General features: G+C 34.1%; 1 protein-coding gene across 8 annotated transcripts in view; it reads right to left on the bottom strand.

The window, feature by feature from the left end:
• Positions 1-3449, bottom strand: part of tnika (TRAF2 and NCK interacting kinase a) — a 159439-nt gene extending 155990 nt beyond the window's left edge. For 7 of the 8 annotated variants that reach the window (XM_005163387.5, XM_005163388.5, XM_005163390.5 and 4 more), the window contains exon 1: positions 3097-3449. In XM_005163387.5, coding sequence (XP_005163444.1) covers positions 3097-3153 — 57 coding nt within the window. In that variant the 5' untranslated portion in view covers positions 3154-3449. 8 annotated transcript variants of the gene reach the window in all.
• Between the last annotated feature and the right edge of the window lie 11487 nt (positions 3450-14936).

Below are 14936 nucleotides of genomic sequence, written 5' to 3'. Positions count from 1 at the left end.
GCATACACGACTGACTGACAACAAATCATTTCATGAGTGTATACACAACTTATCCACAAACTATTTATTTTATACAGTTAACGTCAGAATTATGCAGAATTATTATTAGTCCCCCTGAGCTATTAGCTCCCCTGTTATTTTTTCCCCAATTTCGGTTTAACAGAGAGAAGATTTTTTTCAACACATTTTTTCAACACCTAATAGTTTTAACAACTGGTTTCTAATAACTGATTTATTTTCTCTTTGCCATGATGACAGTAAATAATATTAGACTAGATATTCTTCAAGACACTTCTATACAGCTTAAAGTAACATTTAAAGGCTTAATTAGGTTAACTAGGCAGGTTAGAGTAATTAGATAAGTTATTGTATATCCATGGTTTGTTCTGTAGACTATCAGGGGGAAAAAGCTTAAAAGGGCCAATAATTTTTACCTTAAAATGGCTTTTAAAAATTGCTTTTATTCTAGCCGAAATAAAACAAATAAGACTTTCTCCAGAAGAAAAAAATATTATCAGACATGCTGTAAAAAAACAAAAACAAAACTGATTTCAACTGTGAATAAATTCATTTGTTTAGCAACTTCTGACTTGTTCTTCACAACTTTTCATCATTAAAGTTCCTCCGAGTCACCTCCAGTTGTTAATAATAATAGTACAACAGCGAGCGCATCAAGGATGAAAACCTCCAAAACTTAAGGCTGTGTGCACTCAGTCTATAGAGGCTTGTCAACCTTGTTTCATTTCCCATGTTAATTTTTTCTTGTATTTAAAAAAGAAATTCCCAAGTGCTCTTTAACAGAGAGAATATTATTGTCAACACATTTCTAAACAAAATAGTTTAAATGACTAAATTCTAATAACTGATTTCTTCCGTAGTCTTTGCCATGATGACAGCACATAATATTTGACTAGATAATTTGTAAGACATTAGTATTCAGCCTAAAGTGACATTTAAAAATGTAATTAGGTTAATTACGTTAATAAGATCTATTGGCCAAGTCATTGGGTAACTGTAGTTTGTTCTGTATTTAAGAAGGCTAACAATATTGACCTTAAAATCTGTTTAAACATTTTAAAAACTGCTTTTATTCTATCCAAACTAAAAGAAATAAGACTTTCTCAAGAAGAAAAAAAAATACATACAGCATTTCAAAGGAGGGTGATACAGTGGCTAATATGGTTAGCACAGTTGTCTCACAGCAAGAAGGTTGCTGGTTTGAGTCCCAAATGGACCAGGATGGCTTACTGTGTGGAGTTGACATGGGTTTCCTCTGGGATCTCCAGTTTCCCCCACAGTCTAAAGACTTGCGGTATAGGTGAATTAGAAAAACTAAATTGACTGTAGTGTATGAATATGTGTGTGAATGATAGTGTGTGTACATTATATTGTGTGAATATAAACATGGATTAACATAAAAAAAAAACATTCATGTTGTGCAGTAAAATAACTTTATCCTAGGTTTACAGAGCTTTAATAGTAAGGTTGTGGATTAAGCACCTATTTCTCAAACAAAAATAAATAAATAATCTACACTATGAACACAAATAGTTCCAAATAGTAGTCTAATTTATGTCGCATTTTTGATCAGCATCATGAACTTATGATATTTGACTAAATTGACCCCCAACAGAAAGACTCCTGCTATATGAGTCAAATGGTGTAACCAGTTACACCCCTTGACATTTCAACTTAAAATGAAATTTGACAGGCATTATCAATATCATCTATGTAAGCACATGGGCTTGGTGGGAATATTTCAAATTTAACTTTTAAATATAATACTTATTTTTATAATATTGAACAATTATCAGTGCATTTCTGGGGTCTTACCATTTGACATGCATATCTAAGAATAGCTGACCATACCTTAAAAAGGTAAAAGTATCTCATATTTTAAAAAGAGTTACTAACCTTTGCATGCAGCAATTAGTCTTATCAAGAGTTCTTCTCTGTGATCCAATTTCCTGTCTAACTCTCTTGTGCACAATATTAACAAAATGGCTCAATAAATGGTGGTTACACCATCTTGACATTTCAGAAATTTGAGGTGACAGACAAAATTCCCCAAATGAATTATAATATTTAAAACAATTGTGCTATATTTACCTTTATTTACTATTAAATATGTCTAATGTAAAATTATGCCAGACTAGCCGATACAATGTTTCATTGAGGCTTTCACATTTTTTAAACAAGGTAAACTATTTGGTACCAATTTTTTTTGGTTACACCACATTGACATTCTTGCAATAATCCCCTAAAAATTTTCTTAAAATGGATTAAAACCAAAAAATTTAACTTGGTCCTCAAAATAGAGAATATATGCAAGTAATATGCTTATTTATTTTGAAACTGTAACCTACTTGAATTTATTTAAAAGACATGGACACAAAAAAATGAGCGTCACGTCATTGACCCATGTATCATATTTTATTCATTTATGCTTTTTATATTATTCTTTATATTTTTATGATTGATTGATTGATTGATTGATTGATTGATTCAAATCCATGTTTTGTCGACATTTTTCAAAAATGAGACAAAACTACACAGCTATAAACAGTACTTTTTTATGACGTTTTCAATTATAATTCTAGAACTAGACTTTTAGTAGGCCAAAGATTTTCATTTTCCCCTTCCATTCATACAAGTCCTGATAAAACATGTTATCAGAGAACCAGTGTGTATGGCTACTTTAGAAGGACATACAAGTACAACATGTACAACAGACATTTAATGGTAAAGAAATGCCTGAATATACAGGCTCCACAGATTGCCATATCAGAAACACAGGGGTACTATTTTATCAACAGGATCCGTTCATTGACAATTTCTGCTAATAATCCATAATAGGCTAAGTTTCTCAAAGGCAGTAATTTGATTTGGTAAAAACAACCATCCGTAGATCTTCACTGACTAAAAAAGAAAAGAAAACGCTAATAATAATGGATAAAAACGTCTTGTAGGCTTAACCCGTATTTTCATTTCATTCCATTTCCACTATTGTAGTGATTGTTGCACCTGCCATTATGGCTCAACCGCAACACCAAAAAGACATCAATGAGCATCTTCAGCGAAGGACACACAACTTACCCTTAAAGTGGAGAGGTCTATTTCATCCAGACTCCGAGCCGGGGAATCGCTCGCCATATTAAAGACGAAAAAACCGGAGTTAGACGGAGAAACAAAGAAATGTTGTTGAATAGACCTCTCAGTCAGTCGTCCGCTGGTCTCCCGCAGCAGCGCGTTCAAATCTCCTCTCTCCGCTCGCTCTTGCTTCTGGTACAATCCCTCTTTTAACAGTGAATTCCACCGATGCTTTCGCTAGACCTCAGTTAGATTTTCACCCTGGCGACAAAAAACACCGTGCGCTCTGAGGACTGCATGTTATTTTCAGCAGGAGCTGCCCATCTTACACTCTCTCACACTGTAGCTGAAATCTCAATGCCGCTTGGCTTGAGAGCAGCATCAATCAGACGTGTGGGAGTGGCCAGCAAAATGGGCGGAGCTGGTGTCACTGGTACCGCCCACTTGATGGTTCCACGGTAGAGCTGAAACTGCTGCAAAGGATCTTGCCAACATTCCTTTACTTACACGTCTGTTTCCCTGACTGAGCTTTTCTTTGTAATTTCTTTCATGTTCCGTTTAAACCGTTTAAAAATAAATGTGCTTTATTGGCTTTGATGATAGCATGAAGAGCCATTAACAACCATAGAACAAAAAGGAAAGAGTTTTTCAGGTTTTTAAAATGTTCTTAACACTTTGAAGAAAAAAAATATTATAAGCATAGCTACAAATTATTATATATTAATTATTATTTTCTCTAAACTTGTAAAATAGGCACATTATAGACCAATATTTTAATATTTTACTACTGTGTGTCCCTGTGTGTGTATACTTATGTATAGAGGAATTTGAAGATTTACATATACATTTATTGATTGATTGATTTATTTATTTATTTGCGTATGTTATTTATTTATTGTTGTATTTATGCATGAATTTGTGTACTTATCTATTTATTTGCGTATTTATTTATTTATTGTTTTATTTATGCAAGAGTTTAGGTATTTATTTATTTATTCATTTATTTGAATATTTGCATATTTATTTATTTATTTGTTGTTTATTTGTGCAGGAATTTGTGGATTTATTTATTCATGCATTTATTTATTTGCTTGCTTATTTATCTATTTATTGTTTTTGCAGGTTTCGTCCTCCATTGATTTCATCAAAAAAAAAAATTTGTTTTACACCAGGTACAAAAAATTGTAAATATTTAGTACATGAAAGACAAAACTATGGAGGATTAAACCTGCAAAAACAATAAACAAATAAATTTAATAAACAAATATATCTAAATAAATAATTAAATAAATCTGTAAATTCCTGCATAAATAAAACAATAAATAAATAAATCTGCAAATAACAAATAAACACATATATAAAATGAACAAATTCCTGCATAAACGAATATATAAATAATTAATAGTGCCCCCCAACCCTGTAAAACCTGCATATTTACTTTTTAAAATATGATTTTTTCATGACAATTTTTTTTAAAAATGTGATATTTTAAGCTTGTCAGCTTTTAAAGTGTACCAAAACAGCCTTATACTTTGTAATTGAAATATAATCCTATGTGATGTAATGTTATTGTTGAATTAAGCCTACTGTGAATATGCTGAATTCCTTTACTGCATTAAAACACCTAAAGGAAATAATATAAAAACTTAAATGTAAATTAAATGAACTTTTCCGCATGAGTTCTGAGGAAAACACCAGCGTCACACCTTTATATTTTATGTTAAGCTGCTCTTTTGTAAGCCATTATTAGAAATTTTATGTGGTTTTTCGTGAGAACACTTAAAAGTATTTAAAAGCTTGTTTACCTGACAGATCAACTGGCTGAGCTCCAAATATAACTGACATCGCTTTAAGGCTTCTGCAGTTCACAACGACTGTTCCTAACTCGTGTAAAAGAAATGAAGACAGTCAGCAGACAACTATTATAATCTGCTTTGATTACCTGCTGTACAAAATAAGTCAGGTAAGTGTTTGATGTTTCTCAGGAACCGTGGTGTTATACAACAATGTTTTTGAGAGAGAGTATATGGGTGGGTATTTCCCAGAATTGAGGGTTGTACTCTAAGAGTTGTGGCTGAAAGGTCATGCCGATACTTTTCCAACTGCAACCCAGTACTACGAAACACCCATACACTCTCATCCACACATACATATGGCCAATTTAATTTATTGAATTCACCTATAGGGCATGTCTTTGGACTGTGGGGGAAATCGGATCACCCAGGGAAAACCCATGTCAGCATGGGGAGAACCTGCAAACTCCACACAAAAAGGCCTACTGACTTAGCCGGGACTCGAATCAGTGACCTTCTTGCTGTGAAGTGACAGTGCTAACCACTGAGCCACGGTGTCGCCCCTTTTTTAAATTTAATAATGTTTTAATTAAATGAATTATTTATTTATTTTTAATTCTATATGAAAGCATAGGTGTTTGGTCTGTTTGCTTTCCTTTACATTTTTTGCTAGTAGGAAGGAATTTTTCATTTCCTTATCTAAGGTAAAGTTTGCTGTGCATTTTAATTACAAGTTTAGCTGCACTTATTTGCAATTAGAGTTTAAACTTTGTGAGTCAGAGGAAAGTAGTTGTGAATTTGGGATCATTATGGAGGCTTTCTTTCAATATGCAAGCTTTAGGCTTTTTTTGTGGAATTAGTGAAGGACATGCACAGTAAATCATGATATATTAAACTGGGTTAGCTGCATGCCCAGGCTCAAGGGAAGTAATCCCAACATCCAGTATTGTACTGAGCACATAACATGAGTTATTTTATTTGTCAGTTTGTTTGGTTTTGTTATTTTTTTTCACTTGCTAGAAGGAATTATTTGTTTCCTTAAATGAGGTAAAGTTGTCTGCATTTTAAGTTTTGCTGCACTTAATTGCAATTAGAAGTTAAACTCTGTGAGTCAGAGGAAAGTACTTGTAAATTAGGGATCATTAAGAAGGGTTGGATGGATTTGCAAGCTGTAGGCTTTTGTTCCAGCTCCGCTCACAAAGCGTGAATTAACTGTGTAAATAATTAGACAGTAATTTAACCTAATTATTGGATTGAAGTATTCTTCTCAAGGAATAATCCACAAATTTATTTATTTTTAATTATCCGCAGAAATAGCAAAAAATGTCTGCAGATTCTGTCTGGCCCTACTAATGGGTTAATGTGGTGCGAATGTCCGCCCACAATTTTTCAACTGAAGTATTTCACCTGAATCATGCATTAAATGCTCGAATTGTATTCATGCTGCCTTATTCTGTCAAATAGCACCACAGATAATCTGATTATATCTATGCATTGATTGAACATGTAAATCACTCGTGATTGCTGCTTCATCTGCATCTAGTTTGAACTAACCATAACAGTTTCTTATAATTACTTCTCACATGTATTGCCTCTTCTTGTTGAATGTCCGAATGCCTCCTCATTTGTAAGGCGCTATGGACAAAAGCGCCTGCTGAAAGACTAAATGTAAATGTAGAGGTTTAAATTTTACATAAATGCTTGTCTGATTTAGTCTAATAAAAAAAAAGTTAATAAATAATTAAAAGAATAGTTTTGCTCGTAATGTTAAAATATTACACTTCTACCACTACAGGTCGATTTTTCTCATTTTATTCAATTGTTGTTTCTATTTTAAGGAACACATAAGAAGCTCATTCCATTAACCTCGTTTTCATTCAAACTGCTGCAGTCTGGCACAGCTGAACGTCTGTGCTTCCTCATGAACTTGACCTATATAATTGTTTAATCTACTTCTTAGCAACTCAAATTTATTTTCACATTCAACATCTCTCAAAACTCCCTGAACACATCTTTTTGTGTATTTGCTTTCCTCTTTTCTTGTTGTAGAGCATAACATCAAAAGACGTCACGTTCATGCTAAAACAACAGGAAAGGAACTGTGATAAATCATCTGTCAAAACATATTTTACTAAAGTTAAACAATAAAATGTGTTTAGATTGGCTACTACAGCATGTTGGTTGGCTTGAAGGCAAGACAATGCAGGCAAAAACAGCTTTTCCATATGTAACATTTTTCAATGAGGTTAGTTATTGTCAGTTAATGTATTTAGTAAAATGAACAAACAAAAAAAAATACATTCATTACAGTATTTGTTCATTGTAGTTAAAGTTAGTTTAAAGTACTGTTTTTGGTTCTTTTTTGGCTAACTCCCAGTGAATTAGTGTTAACAAGCCTAAGATTCTAACAACACAAGTAAATGTTGAACAATAAATGCTGTATTGTTCATTCTAAGTTCATGTTACATACTGTAACTAAAGTTTTTTGCCATACAATGTTTCTTTTATTTTGTATTATTTGAACAAGATAAAACATGCCGTAGACCAGCGGTGTACAAACGGTCGGTCCTGGAGGCCGGTGTCCTGCGTAGTTTAGCTCCAACTTCCTTCAACACACCTCCCTGGAAGTTTCTAGTATACCTAGAAAGAGCTTGATTAACTGGTTCAGGTGTGTTTAATTGGGGTTGAAATTAAAATATGCAGGACACCGGCCCTCCAGGACTGAGTTTGAACACCCCTGTCGTGGGAACAATAAAAAGGAAAAACTGAAGAATAAATGACAAAGATATAATAAAACAAATAAAATTAATAAATAAATAAGTAAATAAATATATATACATACACATACAAACACATACATATACATAAAACAAATTTCCAAACCAAAACAGGCAATAAACCAAGTCTGTATTTAAGATTAAGGGTAAAATTAAAACAGTTAAAAAAAATAAATAAAAGAATAGTAATAGACAAATAGTTTAAGGCAGGGGTGTCAAACTCAGTTCCAAAAGGGCCGCAGCTCTGCACAGTTTAGTTCCAACCCTAATTAAACACACCTGATCAAACTAATTGAGTCCTTCAGGCTTGTTTGAAACCTACAGGTAAGTGTGTTGGAGCAGGGTTGGAACTAAACTGTGCAGGGCTTCGGCCCTCCAGGAATTGAGTTTGACACCCCTGGTTTAAGGTATTCAAAACCGTGCTGAAAGAAAAGTTATTAGAAGCGCAAACAAGTAATCTTAAACAATTACTATGAAGAAAAAAACAAATTAAAATAATAATGAGGGGAAAATAAAGTAATTCATTTTCTTTTCAGCTAAGTCCCTTTATTAATCTAGGGTCGCCACAGTGGAATGAACCGCCAACTTATCCAGCATTTGTTTTTACGCAGCAGATGCCCTTCCAGCCAAAACCTTTCACACATACACTACGGAAAATTTTAGCTTACCCAATTCACCTGTACCACATTTCTTTGGACTTTGGAAAACCGAAGTATCCGGAGGAAACCCACGCAAACAGGGGGAGAACATGCAAACTCCACACAGAAATGCCAACTGAAATGAAAATGAATGAATGAATGAATATCAATAAAAGCTAGAATCCAATGGTGGTGATTAAGAGAACGTAGAGGCTTCTATCTTGTCGCAACTATTATCTAATTTTCTGACTGCTGTCAAGCCAGCTAAAAACATTCGCTTTTGAATTTTGTTACACTGGATATCATAAAAATCATTTAAAATAAAAATAGAGGTGGTGAGAGGGACTGAGATGTTTAGTCACTTGAAAGTACATCTTGGATATTTTGGTCACACATCACAACAAGGTTCTACTGTATTAGTTACCTTTAGTTATGTAACGTAAATAAAATTTGTCTTCAATACATTTCACTGATGTTAAAAATAACAACCTTATATCACAAGAAAACGTTTATTACATTTTGTCAGTTTAGTGACTTATTCGTATGAGTTTAGTCCCACCAAAAATGTATAACTTTAAAAAGGAGGTGTGGCCCCCAACCTCAACCCTAACCCAACCGTCATTGGGGGAAAAACAAAAGTCCTGAATTGTACAAATGAGATTTAGCCACTAAATCAAAAAGTTATGAATTGCTGTGAATTTGCTAACCTGCTCACCATATTATTTACAATTATATGCTACATTACAAATAACCTATTGTTCACCCTCTGTTCTTCAGTATCTCATCATCAATTCATTGGTCAGCATAATAGAATTTACCCACAGTTTCACCTAAACATATATGATCAAATATACTCAATATAGAAAAGCCTACAGACACCACAAATCTAATAATTTTAAGAAAAAAGTCCATTAACATTAAAATATCATAATATATAAATTAACTAACCTGTTACAGTTGAATAATGTTCATGAATACAGTCAGTGGCACATGATTTAAGTAAATGCTTTAATATTGAAAACTGTAGTCTGTAGTTTAAGCTTTGTAATGTAGGTGAATATTAAACACATTACCATATAAACTCTAGCAAGATATAAAGAGGAGAAAGTATGCAAATAAACATGTGGAAGGATGACGATAATATTTAAGATGATAATAATATTTAAGTTTTTCTAGGCATTTATGTTTTTTAGAAACTTGACAATATTTGTCAACACAACACCAGACAAAATTTAACACAATTGACAACAGACAATTGAGCAGATAAACACAACACACAGATAAAAAGCCTATATTTTTATTAAAATATAAATAATAAATATAAATAAATATATATATAACAATAAATTAAGATTTTAAAATCCCATCTGTTGACTCTATAAAATTAAACAGGAAGTTCAATTATTATTATTTTTTTTTTGCTAGAGACAAATTAGCACACTTACCAACATGATATTCATTTTCAAATAGGTATTGGAATATGCTCACTAACAGTCAAGAGAGTGCCTGGATGAGCCTGTGTTATTTAGCGGTTGATATCTGAAAAAAATAACTTGAATGTCGTGATTAATCAATCAGAATCTAGTTTTCCAGAAAGTCATGTAATAACAGTGATTAAACATAACACAACGCATCTTGTAGCCAATAAGCTGAGATCACATAAAAAAAATGCTCCACATTGTTTAAACAAGATGAAGAGCACAAATTCAGCTTCTCTAGAGTTTCTCTAATAAGCCTGTATTAAAATTCCATGGATTCCTTTTATTATTGCCTATTCAAAACAGCTGCTCGGCAACTACAGCACACAAGTGTACCCACATTGCTTTGCATGCAAGGCCCTTCAAGTCGGTGCTTCCAGGTTAAAGGTCACTGTTTGCTTTTAAATGTCAGAAAAGTGCAAACCAAATGAGAGTCGCTTGCTGTGTTTTCGTAAGTAGATCATAAGTAGGGGTTTATGATGCTAAAATCTGTTTTCAAAGAGCATGGCTTCTCAAAGCATTTAAGTAGGTTTGAATTAGCCTTTTTATACTTTTTTTTAACCTTTTTTTTAATCAAAGTGTTTCCACCAGCAAAAACAAAAACTAAAATTAACTTGCAATTGCAAAATAAATAAGTAAAGAAATAGAAATCTATTTTTTCCTTAACTTTATTAAATACACCTGTTCATCTGCTTATTAAGGCAAATTTCTATTCAGCCAATCACATGGCAGCAACTTAATGCATTTAGGCATGTAGACATGGTCAAGACGATTTGCAGCAGTTCAAACCGAGCATCAGAATAGGGAAGAAAAAGGTGATTTAAGTGACTTTTAATGTTGCATAGTTGTTGATACCAGATAGGTTGGTCTGAGGATTTCAGAAACTGCTGATCTTAAGGGTTTCTCACACACTACCATCTCTATTGTTTACAGAGAATGGTCTGAAAAAGAGAAAATATCCAGTGAGTGGCACTTCTGTGGTGCAAAATCCTTATTGATGTCAGAGGAGAAAGGCCAGACATGTTCGAGCTGATTGAAAGGCAACAGTAACTCAAATAACCACTTGTTACAACCGAGGTATGCTAAAGAGCGTCTCTAAAAGCGCAATACATTGAACCATGAGGCGGAGAGGCTACAGCAGCAGGAGACCACACCAGGTGCCACTTCTGTTAGCTAAGAACAGGAAACTGAGGCTACAATTCACACAGGCTCACCAAAATCGGACAGTAGAAGATTGGAAAGACATTGCATGGTCTGATGAGTCTCGATTTCTGCTGCGACATTCAGATGGCAAGGCAAGAATTTGGCATCAACGACATAAAAGCATGGATCTATCCTGCCTTGTATCAATGGTTCAGGCTGTTGTTGGTGGTGTAATGGTGTAATTAGTACCAATTGAGCATCGTGTCAACATCACAGCCAATCTGAGTGTTGTTGTCTATCTCTTTATGATCACAGTGTACACATCTTCTGATGGCTACTTCCAGCAGGATAACATGCCATGTCATAAAGCGCAAATCATCTTAGACTGGTTTCTTGAACATGACAATGAGTTTGCTGTACTCAAATGGCCTCCCCAGTCACCAGCTCTCAATCCAATAGAGCACCTTTGGGATGTGGTGGAATGGGAGATTTGCAGCCGACAAATCTGCAGCCACTGCGTGATGCTATCACGTCAATATGGACCAAAATCTTTAAGGAATATTTCCAGTACGTTGAATCTGTACCATGAAGGATTAAGGCAATTCTGAAGGCAAAAGCGGGTCCAACCTCATATTAGTAAAATGTATTTTATAAAGTGGCCAATAAGTGTATATTGCATTAAGAGAAATATGCTCTCACTCAAACAAGTTGGCGGTTCATTCCGCTGTGGCAACCCCAGATTAATAAAGGCCGAAAAGAAAATGAATGAATGAATGAATGCTCTCGCATTCATTTCTCATAATTATAAAAATATTAATTAGCAATCGCAAGAAACAAGCTTACGATTCTGAGTAAAAAAATCTGAACTGCAAGACATAAGCTCAGAATTGCAAAACTGAAAACTCACAACAGCAGGAACTGTCACACTCCTGAGAAAAATGAATAGTCATTATTGTGAGACAAACTGAATTGTGAGAAATTGTAAAAACTAAAAAATTTAAAAACTGCTGAATAGTTTAAAGACTTTAATTATGAGAAATTTTTATTTCAAAATAAAATGAATCATTAAATGTAAACGGATTTAGTATTTAGTGATTTGCAGATCTTTAATGCAAAGTGACTTAGAATGGGAAATACTACATCAAAATTCATAACTGAGAGCAACTAGAGTTGATTGGTTTGACCTAAATCTATTAAAAGTGCTTTCATGAACAACGTTTAATCTAAAAGCAATTGTCTGAATTTATTTCTAAAGGAAGTTCAGGGCTAAAACATTCCCGGTGATTACTGAGTCACCTGGGTGGATGAAGAGTGTATCATATCTTGTGGCTTAGTTGTTGTGCAACTTTTGCCCCTGAAGTGCTTCTTCAGTAGAAGCTCACTTTCCGGACTGGCTTGTCTTTTTCTGTTTCCCTTTTATCGTTCAAAGGTTGTCACAGAATACAAGGAAATCAGAAGTCGGCTGTAGAGGAATTGAGTGTGAAAAGCAAGAGTATTTGGTCAGTCTTCGGATAACAAGAAAGCCTTTTAGCTGCACAGAATGAACTGAAAGAGCTTCTAACAACCAAAATGTGCATAATCCCTCAGCTTGCAATACATAAAGCCAGCATACAATGTGTGCACTGATGACACAGAGGCGTGATTTGTGCCGGTCTGAAAAGGAAAAGATTCCATGTATAGGAAAATTGACAAATTCTAATGAAAGGGACATGAGAGAAATTTGCATCTACACAGCACATCAGCTCAATTTACAGCTACAGTGTTGTTATGTTCATGTATATAAGTGACTTTGGGGTTGTTTTGATTTAGTTAGCATTTTTTGGCTTATTATTTCTATAGTACAGTCATGCGTTCAAGTTAACTATTGTAGTGGTTAGCTACAGATAAAAAAAATCTTGATACAAAATGTTTGATGCAAAAATCATTTAAATATTATGTAAAGACCATGTTTTATAAAGATTTATTTGTAAATTTACAACTGTAAATATGTCAAAACAAATAAATAAATTAGGATTAGGTACAGTTGAAGGCAGAATTATTGGCCCCCCCAATTGAATTCTTATCTTTTTTAAATATTTCAGAGCAGAGCAAGGAAATTTTCACAGTGTGTCTGATAATATTTTATCTTCTATAGAAAGTCTTATTTGTTTTATTTTGGCTAGAATAAAAGCAGTTTTAGTATAAAAAAAAAAGAAAATTTTTTTTCGATAGTCTACAGAAAAAACCATCATCCAATAACTTGTCTAATTACCCTAACCAGCCTATAATGTAATTAACCTAGTTAAGCCTTTAAATGTCTCTTGAAGTTGTGTAAATATCTATTAAAATATTATTGACTGTCATCATGGGGCGATGCAGTGGCGTAGTAGGTAGTGCTGTTGCCATGTCGGAGTGTGTGTGTTTATTTTTTCCAAAGATGAGTTGCAGCTGGAAGGGCATCCGCTGCGTAAAAACATGCTGGATAAGTTGGCAGTTCATTCCGCTGTGGCGACCCCTCATTAATAAAGGGACTAGGCTGATAAGAAAATGAATGAATAAATGAATGAATGAATGAATGAATGAATGAATGAATGAATGAATGAATGAATGAATAAATAAATGAATGAATGAATAAATGACTGTCATCATGGAAAGCAAAAAAAATTTCAGTTACTAGAAATGAGTTATTAAAACTATTATGTTTAGAAATGTGCTGAAAAAAATCTTCTCTCCGTTAAACAGAAATTTGGGGAAGAAATAAACAGGGGGGCTAATAATTTAGGGGGTTAATAATTTTGACTTCAACTGTACATGCATTGCTAAGAAATTAAATCTGACAACTTATTTTATTTTTCATTCTTTCATTCTTTTTCTTTTCTGCTTAGTCCCTTTATTAATCCAGGGTCGCCACAGCGGAATGAACTGCCAACTTATCCAGCACATTTTTACGCAGCGGATGTCCTTCCAGCTGCAACCCATCTCTGGGAAACATCCACAACCAGCAACCCAGTGACCTTCTTGCTATGAGACGACAGCACTACCTACTGTTGCCATCGCCGTATTTTATTATTATTATTTTTAACCTTCTGATTTCACAGTTCAAAATATTGTCTTATCCTGACAAAATATACCTCATTATAAAGCATATTTATTCAGCTTTGATGATTTATGAATATTAAAAAATTGACACTTGTGACTTATGGTCCAGAGTCACATATACCTAACCGTGTCATCAGCTACATTATTAGTTACACCTTCCTTGTACTTGTCAGAACAGCTGTGATTGTATGTGACAGATTAAGTGAGTTACTGGAACATTCATCAGAGATTTTGATTCACATTGACATTATGGCATCATGCAGTTGCAGAAGATTGTGTCAGCCCCGTTCCAGCACATCCCAAGGGTGTTCTATTGCAGTATTCCTGAAGAACCACCAGCTCTGCACACTTTCCATGTCTCCTTAACTAAACTGATTCAGATCATCAATTTATTAGCAGGAACTGATAAACCTGTAACGGGTGTGACAGACAAAGGAGATATCCAAAACATGCAGTGCTGGTGGTCCTCCAGGAACATGGTTGAGAAGTACTGCTCTATTGAATTGAGATCTGGTAAATATGGAGGACATTTATGTCTAGTGAACTGTATCACTTTCCTTTGGCTTATACCCTGCTTTATCAGGGGTGGCCACAGTGGAATGAACTACCAATTACTCCGGCATATGTTTTACCGGACAGTAAGTAAAACTCTCACACGCTAAAGCCAATTTAGTTGACCCAATTCCAGTAAATTTAATTGACCCAATTCACTTATACCCCATGTCTTTGCACTATGGGAGTAACCAGAGCACCTGGGGGAAACCGTTCTTTGGCCTTTCTTGCACCACTCTTTTTCCAGTTGGTTGATGGAAGAGTGTTTTTTTTACCATAACTTTGTTGCAAAAAATAAACTTTCAATGAGGTTTAGGTCTGGGCTCTGGTTGGTCCTTTTATCATCTCAATGTTTTCAGCTTCAGGGATTTGGTTTTACCCATTTTG

Source organism: Danio rerio, chromosome 2, assembly GCF_049306965.1.
Source record: "Danio rerio strain Tuebingen ecotype United States chromosome 2, GRCz12tu, whole genome shotgun sequence".
NCBI classification, from domain to species: Eukaryota; Metazoa; Chordata; class Actinopteri; order Cypriniformes; family Danionidae; genus Danio; species Danio rerio.
Note: the sequence above shows the minus strand (reverse complement) of the source record. Positions and strands in the feature narration are given on the sequence as shown.